The 12,103-nt window shown below is 44.2% G+C and overlaps 1 protein-coding gene across 1 annotated transcript in view; it reads left to right on the top strand.

Annotated features, from left to right (window-relative positions):
- kmt2cb (lysine (K)-specific methyltransferase 2Cb) overlaps positions 1–12,103 on the top strand; it is a 66,143-nt gene that overhangs the window by 39,631 nt on the left and 14,409 nt on the right. Inside the window, exons 28-38 of the mRNA XM_071534018.1 lie at positions 1,239–1,331; positions 2,939–3,079; positions 3,210–3,242; positions 3,728–3,871; positions 3,979–4,120; positions 4,244–4,479; positions 5,119–5,192; positions 5,661–5,858; positions 6,068–8,044; positions 9,890–10,203; positions 10,361–11,973. Of these exons, the coding sequence (XP_071390119.1) occupies positions 1,239–1,331; positions 2,939–3,079; positions 3,210–3,242; positions 3,728–3,871; positions 3,979–4,120; positions 4,244–4,479; positions 5,119–5,192; positions 5,661–5,858; positions 6,068–8,044; positions 9,890–10,203; positions 10,361–11,973 (4,965 nt within the window). The remainder of the gene's footprint in view (positions 1–1,238; positions 1,332–2,938; positions 3,080–3,209; positions 3,243–3,727; positions 3,872–3,978; positions 4,121–4,243; positions 4,480–5,118; positions 5,193–5,660; positions 5,859–6,067; positions 8,045–9,889; positions 10,204–10,360; positions 11,974–12,103) is intronic.

Here is a 12,103-nt window from a genome sequence, read left to right as displayed (position 1 = left end):
ATCAGTGTGGCCGGAGTTCGCTCTGTAGGTAAGTTTGAATCCTCAGTTTTGAGATACAAATAAAGACTCACCCCCTGATTTACTAAGGCAGGCGCAAACCAGGTAAATTTAAAAATAAATTTTATGTCTGGCCTGAATTAAAACATGCTTTCACTGGGCGGCAAATAGTGTGATTAAATAAGCTGTTTTTCCTTTAGTAAATCAGGTGCAAGGAGCTATTATAATAATTAGAATAAGCCCATCCTTCATTTTTGCGCTTTCTGTCTGGGGGCTTTAAATCACGATGTTGCGATGTAGAGGGCTCAGTGGTCGATGACTGTCGTCCATCCCTAGTCATAATACATGTAGACTACTAGCACAAACAGACTGATGGAGTCTGTAACGCAGGAGATTTTTTACCTCTGTGCGAATGTATGAGTTACTAACACCACATTGAGTGCGTTTACATACACACCGATACCCTGATTACTGGGAGTAATCAGCTTAAGCCAATATTTCAGTTACAACATTTATATGGTTCAAAGTAACACGATTTCTCTAATAACCTGGTTTAAATGGATTCATTTAAAAATTGTTCATTGCTTGTCACTGCACTACGGAAGCTGAGAGTGGCCAAGGTTGCTCATATATTTTTTTTAATCCTGTTATCTCCAGAACACAACTTATCTTGAGATATCATACTTTATGTGATTACAATTTAATTATGTCAAGGTTTACTGCATATCACTGACAAACTCTTTATACAGAGACAAAGAAGCACCTCACACCTCTACTGGATGAACCACGGCCCAAAGGCATCATGGGTACTGGCTGGCGCGTGTGTGTTTCAAAGCACTTAACAGAGATCCCTTTATCGTATTCAAATGGTCCTGTGGAATTACACACCTAGATATTACAGAACCTCCGCTAATAGAACTATTCCAGTTTGAATAGTGCTTAAGTTAAGCTAAAAAACAACATTAAAAAAATAAGATATTTGTAATTCCCTAAGCTGTATGGAATATGGATGTCATATGAAAGTTGCATATGTGTATAATTACTCCTGATTGAAGATTTATGGTCTTTCCACCAAGGGCAGTCTCCTCTTTACATTGCTCAAGACCAAGTCCTACATACACATGCGGACATTTGTGTGGCGACCAAAGGAGTGGCACCAAATCCTAGCCTCATGTCCATTTACCATCACCATCTATTATGATTTGTGACGATTTCATTTTCTTTTTTTTTCCCATCTACAGAGACCTCTGAGGAACCATTAGTTGATCTATCTGATGTTCTGAACACTGATGCAGACATCTTGGGAATGCTCGGGAAGCCAAGCAGTGACTCTGGTGCGTCATATATCTCACAGGCAGTCACAGCGGCAAGAATTTATAGTCTCGACACCTTTAGCTCTGCGTTTTTAAAATCTTTTTTCCCGGGTTGGGAATTTCCTCAGACAGCACATTTCTTTTACTTTCACCACATTGGTAATTTGTTAATGTCACATTCTTTCCACAATGATTTTTTTTTTTTTGGTTCATCTTTGGTGTTTTCTTTATTTTATTTTATTTATTTGTTTTTGCATTGTCTGAAGCGTGTTGTGCTTGTTCTGTCTTCACTATTTTTTCACTCATTTTTATCTGGTTTTGGGTTCTTGTAGGTCTTGATTTTTGCCCCTTCCAGGTTGACAGCTCACCTCCTCCTTTTGGTAAGGGTGCCATGGCCTACTAATCCCTTGCTTTAGTGCATTCTTCCTCTCTTATGGTGTGTGTGCAGTTGAGTGTGCATGTATATGAGCTGCTTCCTACTAATCTTTGCACACATTCACCTTCCTAAACCATTTCAGATTGTTTTTAACAGTCATTTAAAACTGCGTAGTTCTTACCTAACCCACTGCACAGTATGTACTCAAATGGGTATAGTGTGTCAATCTTTTCTTGTTGGGGTTTTCTTGGTGACATTTTCAAATAGACTTTGGGCACATATTCAGAGCTAACCAACCAGATACGTCTTCAAGATGCCACAGAAAAAGACTGGCAAGGACATTCTCCTATTCAAACTCCAAAGAAATTAGCAATTTATTAATTTATTTTAGACGCAAGCAATTTAGAGAACCGGAGGCCTTGGTGAATGGCCTTCCAGTTTCTGATACGGTGAAGGTCTTTCGTTTCTCAGCCCGGTAGTTGGATGAAGAAAAGCTCTGCAATTCTACTGAGCTCTGTAATACATGTCCTTCGTTCTTTGTAACTACTACTTTGTTCAACTTAAATGTACTTTGGGCTGATGTGTTTTTGTCCTAATACAGGTCTTGCCAACTCACGGTTGCAGCCATCCTCATGTTGGTAGAGAAGTGTTTTGTTTAAGCATGGAAGTAATGGAAAGCAGATTAGAGTGGGAAGAGAATTGTTTCGGATGATAGCCATCTTGTTGCATTTTCCTAAGCTTGCTTCATTTCTCATCATCTTCATTTAATCTGCTGGCAGTGCAGTTACCCAGGTTATTCAAATGGGTTTTGTTTCTTATTAGCTGAATAAATTATTCTAAAAGGTGCTGAAGGTTGCACATTTTAGTCTTCCTTATAAGGAGAGTAATGGATGTTTAGTAAGGAAGACCAATTTAATTGAGGGGTCAGAACAATATTTTCCTGTACAAACATGCAAGTGTTTATGTATCTTTGCTGAGAATCGGTATGGCCTGTCTGCCTCTTCATTGTTCCCAAAGCACTTGTATTACACAACACAGGAACCCCAAAGGAGCTGTGATTTTAGACTGTGCTGTTATGATTGCATTCCACAGGCTGTTTAGACAATAAACATGTTCTCACTTTAAGTCTATTTTTATGCTCATATTCTTGGTTCAGTATTTTGTTGATGTTGCCTTACGTGTTCGTGTGTGTGTGTGTGTGTGTGTATGTGTGTTGTGATTTGTTTTTGTACGTCTGTGTGTGTTTCTACAGCTGGTCTGGACATCGGGCCCCTGACAGACAGCTCCCCAGTGGTACCTCAGTCCCAGTCTGGCCGGCGGACACCTCGTGCCCTCCCAGAGGAACCTCTGGACGGCATCCTCAGCCCGGAGCTTGACAAGATGGTCACTGATGGTCAGTGTGAAAGACCAGACATGCAGATCTACCTTGAAGCCCCTTTCATTTTTTATTTAACACTTGTCCTCTGGCAACTGAATACAAGTTGGATAATGATCTGTTCTCTCCCACTCTTCCCTTGTTTCAGAATCAATTCTTAGCAAACTCTACAAAATTCCAGGTTTGTAATTTAATCCTTTCTCTCAAAATTGTGAGCTTTGATCCAGTGTATTTCTATGTGTACTCTCACTACAACATTGTTACAGCATTTGGGCCATGGTTCAATATTATTTCACTAAAGAATGTTTGGCAATTCAGTGAGATAAATTATTAGGCTATATGATCTACATTTAACGACAGTAAAAAGTTCAAGTTCCTTAAGCAGTAAAATGTCAAAATTATACATACAATTAAAAAGCCATTAATCAATTGCCATATGAAATTCCAGACCATTCATACTTTAAAGAACTCTTTAATGAATTGTGCTCATTCACTAATAGACTTGAAATGCTATTTATACAAAAATCAATAGTTGGCATCAGCATGTCAATAGCCTACAGGGGGAATGAATTCTGATTATTCACTGTGTTAATTTTTCCCACCTTCTGCCCTATCATAAAAGGTATTATCCCACATGTTACTGACTAGTGTCACACTGTCTTACAGAGCTGGAGGGTAAGGATGTAGAGGATCTCTTCACAGCAGTCCTCAGCCCCAGCACCAGCCAACCACCACCACAGGTGCCTCACCCCCAGGGCCCAGGGCCCCTCCCTGCCACACCAGGCACCAGTATGCCTCACCCCAACGCAGGTACATCATCAATCAGTATGTCACTGTCACGTATAGCATTTGATTCTAATGTTTTTGATGATCCAAGCACCACATTCAGCCCTAAAATCTTGTTTTATGCCCTGTAGGGAATCCCATGTTTCCAAGGATGCCGATGATGAATGGCATGATGGGACCAAACCAACGCTTCCCTACAAATCCAGGAGCAGGGCCCTGCATCCCAGAAAATTTCTCCCCCCTCCACCGTATGCCTTTCACTGACAATCCAAGGTAATGTACTGCTACCTTCTTGTAAGATATGAAATATGTTACGTTTTCATTGTTTCTCAACACAGTGACATGGTCGTCGTGATTTCAGCGTAACTAAAGAATTGCTTTTCTATGTTGCTGCAGGGATAGGAAGTTCAATCAGATCCCTAGAGAGGCGGTAGGCCCATGGCCCTCTCCTGCCCATGGCCCGGGCCCTACCCCTCCTGGATCTCTGCCTGAGGGGGAGACTGAAGCCATGTCCAACGCTCAAAGGAGTACACTCAAATGGGAGAAGGAGGAGACTCTTGGAGAGCTAGCCACTGTAGCGCCCGTCCTCTACACTAATGTCAACTTCCCCAACCTCAAAGAAGAATTCCCAGGTTAGTTTATGTGTCTAAAACTAGAGTACACAAAAAATGTATATATATATGTGTATGTATATATAAATATATACATATATACATATATATACACACAGTACTGTACAAAAGTCTTAGGCACCCTACACGTTGTATATAACATTTGTCTTAGATGTTTATTTGTTTTCTGCATTATTGTGTCAGCAGACTGCTCTTTATAGTTAATGTTGATATTTAGAAACATTTCATTTCATTATTTTTGAAAGCATCTTTGCCTTATGGATGTTTTTTTTTTTACATGTGCCTAAGACTTTTGCACAGTACTGTGTGTGTGTGTGTGTATATATATACTGTATATATATATATATATATATATATAATTTTATTTATTTTATTTTATTTTTTTATTCTACGTGTTTTTTCCTTTACCCAGATCTGATTTGTTTTTTTCATTCATTGTTTTGCCACTGGTTTTTGTGTGTGCCTATTTGTTTTGTTTTGCTGTTATTTTGTTCGTGCTTTGTAATTCTTGGCTTTTGTCAGATTATTATTTTGAGCATACCCTCTGCACTGCTTCTGTACAGCACAGTATAAATACATATTTTTGAATGTCCTTCAAGAAGACTGTTGGCATGACAACTCCCCTTATTCTTTCAACAGACTGGTCTACAAGAGTCAAGCAAATTGCAAAACTATGGAGGAAAGCTAGTTCACAAGACAGGGCCCCATATGTGGTAAGATCACTAATATTTCTGAATTTGCCATCATTTCTCCAACTATCTCAAAGCCTGAAACACTTTGAAACATGGCAGACATCAAACTGTGACTATTATTCGCACTGACGTTGTATTAGTATGCAGAAGGCAGACTCCTGTATCGCATCTGGCCCCCTGCCTCTTGCCAATGCAATTTGAAATCCGGCCATTCACAGATGAACTAATTAACAGAGGAAGCACTGCTCAGTGTTAGAACTCACTATGGTCTCTGTAATTAAGTTCACAAGAAGTAATTTTATCTGGCAGAGGCCAGTTTTAAAGACCTGGTCTTGATTAAAACTAGTCAAATTCACCCTACATTAGTAGTTCCTACGGTTACTTTGGCACTGGTTACAGGTATTTGTTTGCCTTCTCTTGTGTTTATGAGGTGTGTATGTGTGATATGTTTTTGTCTTTGTGTGCGTTTGTGATCGATTCGATCTTCAGCAAAAGGCAAGGGATAACCGAGCTGCCCTGCGCATCAACAAAGTCCAGATGTCCAACGAGACAGTCAAGAGGCACCAACCACAGCAGCAGCCCCCTGAGGTGTTTGATCCCAACATACCACTAGACACAGAACTGCTCTTTAAAGACCCTTTGAAACCCAAAGAGTCAGAGCATGAACAAGAATGGAAGTTTAGACAGGTAAGAGTGTATATACTGAAGTCAGGGAATGCAGCGGCAGGTCCACTTATGTTAAGACAACTGAGAGGTGGTTTAGAAAGGCTCCCTAAACAACTGCGCTATCCTCCACATAGAGTCTGTCCGGTTCATCTGATTGTGATATAAGACTGACAATATTTGATTTGTCTCCTTTGAAGTCTAATCTCTCTTTTCATCTGCTCCTACAACAGCAAATGAGGCAGAAAAGCAAACAGCAAGCCAAGATTGAAGCCACTCAGAAACTGGAGCAAGTTAAGAATGAGCAACTCCAGCAGCAGCAACAGCAGCAGCAGACTAACAGCCAGTCTGAGGGAGACGGCAACAACAGTGGAAACCAGAGCCCTGCCTCCCAGCCCAGCAATGGCAGCATGTCCCCAATGCAGCAGCTCAACCCTAAAGAGGGCTTTGCCAGGCCACAGCTGCCAGGGACACCCACCTCGGGGCCACCTGAGGATGTGTTCCTGCGACCCCCTCCTCCCCCTCCATCAGGCCCTTCTTCCCAGCCTCAGTCCCCTCAGGTCTTTTCACCTGGCTCTTCTGGTTCCAGACCTTCTTCTCCATGGGACCCATATGCCAAGATGGTGGGGACCCCAAGACCACCGACTCTAGGACCAAATGCATGTCGCAGAATGTCTATGGAGTCTGGTAAATCCCCCACCTCCTTGATGGAGCAGCAGGACCGAGGGAGGCCCTCTCCTGCTCATGAGTCTTTTGGCTCTCCTACATCCATGAGCAATGACCCTTATGCCAAGCCTCCTGACACCCCAAGGCCAGCTGGGGAAATGGACCCTTTCCTGAAGCCCATGGGTCCCCCCAGGACCAGCCAGGCTGCCCAAGGGAGGCCCCCAATGGGTTCTCCAGGCAGAGACCCATATTCAAGACCTATGATCAGAAATGAGGCCTATCAGCGCATGGCCCAGAACAGGATGATCCTGTCTGACCCTTACTCACGACCTTTACTAGCTCCCATCCCTGGAAGTAATGAGTCTGGTTCAGTCTCTCTGTTCAAAACGCCTATGCCCCCTCCCCAGGCTCAGGACCCATTCAACCGACCAGGGCCACATCCTAATGACAGGTTCTCCCAGAATGACCCCTATGCTCAGCCCCCCCACACTCCAAGACCCTCTGGGAATGACAACTTCACTAGTCCTCCTAGAATGAGCCAGCATCACCCTCAGGTCCACTCGTTTGCTCAGCCAGGACCAATGGCACAAATGTCCAGAAATCCTTATGCTCATGCACCCTCCACTCCAAGGCCTGACCACTTTACGTATGACCCCTTTGCCCAACCCTCTGGTCCCACCAAGCCAGCCACTGACCCTTATGCTCAGTCCCCAGGCACTCCTCGACCCATCAATGAACCCACCGCCCAACCTCGCCCATTCTTCGAGCCCTATGCTCGACCTCCTGGCACCCCACGCCCACATGACAACTACGGCCAGCCATCAAACACCCCTAGCCCATCCTCAGACCCTTACGCCCAGGCTCCTGCTACTCCTCGCCCCAGTGGGATGAACCAGTTCGTTCACCAGTCGCACCCTGCACAGAGGATGTCCCCTTCCCACTCAGTGGATCCCTATGCCCAGCCGCCTAATACTCCACGGCCCTCTATGGCAGAGAGGTTTTCCAAGTCACCAGGTAGCCAGAGGGTACCTATGGATCCATACGCTAATGCCCCTGGGACACCGAGGCCAGTGAGTGGTGATATGTTTTCTCAGCCAGGAGCCAGACCAATGCTTAATGACCCCTACGCCCAGCCTCCAGGGACCCCACGGCCTGGTCCTGATGTGCTCAGCAGACAGGTGCCAAGGCCAGGACCAATGGGGAACCAGGACCCCTTCTCCCCACCTCAAGGCAGGCTGCAGGAACCCTTCCCTCATCCGGGCTCACAAACACCAAAACACCCGAGTATGCCCGACGATGGATTCACTCAGTCACCCTCCAGAAGACCCAATCAGACGCCTATCCATGACCCTTTTGAGCAGGCCCCCATAACCCCTCGTCCACAGCCAACAGAGAAAATAGAAATGAAGGATCAGTCAAGCATGGGTAACGGTGGAACTGCCCCCCAAGACCCTGGCCAACTGTCTAACAACCCACAGATGCCTGGTGCTTCCTCTGAGGCTCAGAGTGTTCCTCTCGCTGACAGCGAGGAAAGACTCAGACAGGTACATGTACATTGATGTTTCTGTTCTATTCTAGATCTCACTTAAACATCGCCATTGAGTCTAATTTTTGCTCTTGTCACAACATTTATTGTCATTTCTTACCATCTGGTATTCATTCCTAATATTCATTTGTATCACATCATCAGTAATTTAATAGATTCGAGGCCTGGCAAAGAAAATTGTTTTTCTATCTTAAATCTGTTTGGTGAAGCTCTATCAAAATGGGGACCACAATTAAGAACAATTAGGCTTACCCCATCCTCGCTAATCATCTAGTGTATGCATATTTATGACTGAAAGATGCAAAATCTGTGAAATACATTTTGTGTGTAATGAAATATGTACTCGAAAAATTTTAAAGGTCTTCTACTGTGGTCCCAGCCTAAGGTGATCCTGAGCCATAATAGGAGGTGCAAGAATTTTCACTTAAAATATCAAAAGAAAAACTTCACAGTGTTAAATTTACATAAGGTTTGAAACATTAGTAGAAAATCACCCATTGAATGTGCAGTAGTGCATTTTATTTCACTTGGCACTTTAAAATAAAATTGAGCACTAGGGATGCACAATTAAAAAGACAAATCTTGATCGATTTGCACTCAAGTTAATGATCAAGTATCAATGTTTGTTAGGCCCAAATATGTTACAACCCCCTACTGAAGGCAGAACAAAATAAGAGGCAGAACAAAATAAGATATTATTATAATATAATATTATTATGTTATGTTAAGAGTTATAGCTCGTAAAATCCTGCTGCATTCTCAACTTGCATTCTCATATTTCCATATTAGTCCGACTGAAAAAACGTTTCCAAACTCCAAAGGAAATTAAAAAGGCCTATTGTTGAACAAATCGGCTGGGGTTAACTGTTTTAGGCCTGTAGCCTAAACATTTTATTTATAAAGATCAGCATGTCCAAACGCTCCAGAGTAACGCACCACATACGCACCTGTTCACCGTCAGCCCAGTGGCAGAGAAGACACACTCTGACGGGTCAGAGGTCCCAGGATGCAGAGGCTCCGCTGTCGTCAGCCTCGGGAATCCTACTAGGTTGCCTTTCCACCAGTCCAGCGTAGCCCTCCACTTGGGTTTCATGGTCATTTGCGCGGTTGGACCAGCTGCAACAAGATTAATTGATGTGATACAAAACAAACAATAAATCTATCATCGAGAGCACAAATGTGACAGAGATGGGTCCATGCAGGGTCTTACATCGTTTGGTCCAGACTTTACAAACTTTTTTCCAAGTTCGGATCATTTTGACAGGTGTAAACAGGCCATGTGAACTGTATGTATATATGTGTATATATATATATATATATATATATATATATATATATATATATATATTGGGCTGTATTGGTTTGAAACAAACCAAACTAATACAATGTAACAATCTAGCAAACTCCTTAAAGACTTTAAAAGGACTATTATAATGTGAAAAAGCCCATAAAGCATCTCAAAATTGGGTCACTTGAAAGTGAAAGTTGTCCAAAATAAGGTACAGCTGTGGAATAAATACTAGTACCCCCTCCAATGGTCCATGAGTGGCTTATGAGTTGTTGTTTTATTTATATATATATATTTTTTTTACTACCAGTACAACACTATAGGTGAGACAAGGAGAGAGAAAGTGTTGTTTTGCAGAATTAGGAGTATGCACTGGCAAACAATGAAGGAGAGGAACCTTTGACTTGTCTTGTGGAGACTTAGTGGGCCAAAGTGAATTGACAACTAGAATCAGTTTGTGGTCCAGCTGAAAATATATGGCAGGCCATATGTGGCCCGTGGGCCTTGTGTTTAAAAAGTATGACTTAAATATTGATGGCTTGTTGTGTTTTGTAGCGGCAACGAATCAGAGAACTAATCCTCAAGCAGCAGCAACAGAGAAGTGCCATTCGACAGGAGAGGGGTCCCCAGGAGCCTGCTGGAAACATGACCCCAGGAACTCCACGACCCTGGCCCCAGGAGGGCCCTGGGCAGCAGGGCGAAATGTTCAGTAGGCCTCCTCCACCCTATCCTGGACAAGGACCCATGAGAGGCCCTATGAGGTTCCCTGGACCTTTCCCAGGGGATCAGCGTGGCCCTTTCCCTAACGAGGGGCAGATCCCTAGGGGTCAACATCCTGGAGATCATAATCTGAGACATCAGGGACCAAGGTATGTGTTGTCTTTATTATTGTGCTTTTCATTAGAACTTAGAACTATATAAGCTACCATTTTCAATATTAGGAAATTGATAAAAAAAAAAAAACATGCCGCTGTACTAAGAATATCCTTCATATCTGTTCATACGTATGCTCTTATCCAATTTCAGGTTTGCATTTCCGCCTGGTGGTCCGGGACCTCATGGAGGCCAAGAGTTCTTTCCCCGAGGTCCTCACCCAATGCAGGATGTCCCCCCTCAAATGAGACGGTCTGTATCTGCAGACATGGCAAAGTCTATGGGTAGCAACCCTATGGGGCTACCCCAGCACTTCCCTCCACGTGGCATGCCAGTGCAGCAGCACAACATAATGGGCCAGCCTTTCATTGAGCTGCGACACAGAGCAGCGGAGAACAGGCTCCGTTTGCCATTTCCCCCTGGTGCCATGCAAGGGAACAACATAGACCCCAACATGCAGGTTCAGAGGCCTCCAAGCTTTCTGGGAGCACCTGAGTTCAGGTTCCCTTCCAACCAGGGGCCCAGGATGGTGGACCCCATGGGCAACCAGACTGGCCAAGTCCAGCTATCTGCCAGCATGGACAATCTGAATCAGCAAACCCAGATGCCAGGGAACAACATGCCTAGACAATCTCCTTTGATGAGATCCATGAGCCAACCTGCTTCAAATGAGACCCAGAACATGGCAGCATCAATGATGCTGGCTGCGCCATCTGCTGGGCAGACTGAGACAGTCTCAGTGACCAGCAATGAAGCCGTGGAGGAGAAATTGGATGCAGAGGAGTCAGCTGTCAAAGATCTTGAAGATGTGGAGGTGAAAGACTTGGTGGATGCTGATTTGGAGAACCTGAATTTGGATCCAGAAGATGGCAAAGACCTAGACCTAGAGACAAATGACCTACACCTTGATGACTTCCTGAGATCTGGGAAATTTGACATCATTGCTTATACAGATCCTGACCTAGATGACATCAAGAAAGATATGTTCAATGAGGAATTGGACCTCAATGACCCTATGGATGATAATACTGACACCACAGACATCCAGAGGGTTCTGTCTGAGAAAAGAAATTCAAACGCTGGTGTAACTGAAGCCTCATCCAGTTCAACATCTGTACTGGCAAAGTCAGAGGCCTCAGGTAAGCAGTCTTCTGCTGAAGTCAAACAGGAAGGCACTGGGAGTCAGGGCTCTGCTTCTTTGGCACCTGGGCAGGAGATCAAAACAGAGGTCAAAGACTGTCAGAAGCCTGCTGAGGTGATAGACCAGCAAGCCAATGGAAACACCATAACCCCAAACCAGCAGGGTGTGCTCTCTGACTCCACCCCGGTCCTCTCTAGTTTACTCATTAAGCAGCAGCCTGAGGAGCAGCCATTAAACCCAATGGTTGAATCTGTCAATCAAGGCAGCAACCTCATGCCCCAGCCAAACCAAGTCACTGACACTCAGCATACCTCCGGACTTACAATGAGTCAAACAATACCCGACGCCACCGCCACAGGAGAAGCTTCCATGTCTGGTTTTGGGGCAGATCACCAGGTGGGGCTGACTCCTGGAGTAGACCAGAGCAGTCTGACCCAGGCCCAGCAGGCCATGCTGAACCAGGCAATGGGTCAGCAGGGCCAGCAGCACCGTCCTCTGCTGCTGGAGGAACAGCCACTCCTCCTGCAGGACCTCCTGGACCAGGAGAGGCAGGAGCAGCAGCAGCAGAGGCAGATGCAGGCCATGATACGACAGCGTTCCAGTGACTCCTTCTTCCCCAACATTGGTAAATAATTTAGGCTGTAGTTTGATGCCAGTTCAGAAGATTCATGTGATTATTTCAGAGAGGCTATAATAGGGTTATCTCAAACTTTCTTTTACAAAGAGATTATTTCTGACAGTACAATATTTGTCAT

This window comes from Centroberyx affinis, unplaced genomic scaffold, assembly GCF_046629955.1.
Source record: "Centroberyx affinis isolate AG114_WGS23_722 - 3 ecotype Tasmania unplaced genomic scaffold, CSIRO-AGI_Caff_v1 ptg002475l_1, whole genome shotgun sequence".
Classification (NCBI taxonomy): domain Eukaryota; kingdom Metazoa; phylum Chordata; class Actinopteri; order Beryciformes; family Berycidae; genus Centroberyx; species Centroberyx affinis.
This window is presented reverse-complemented; position numbering and strand designations above follow the sequence as displayed.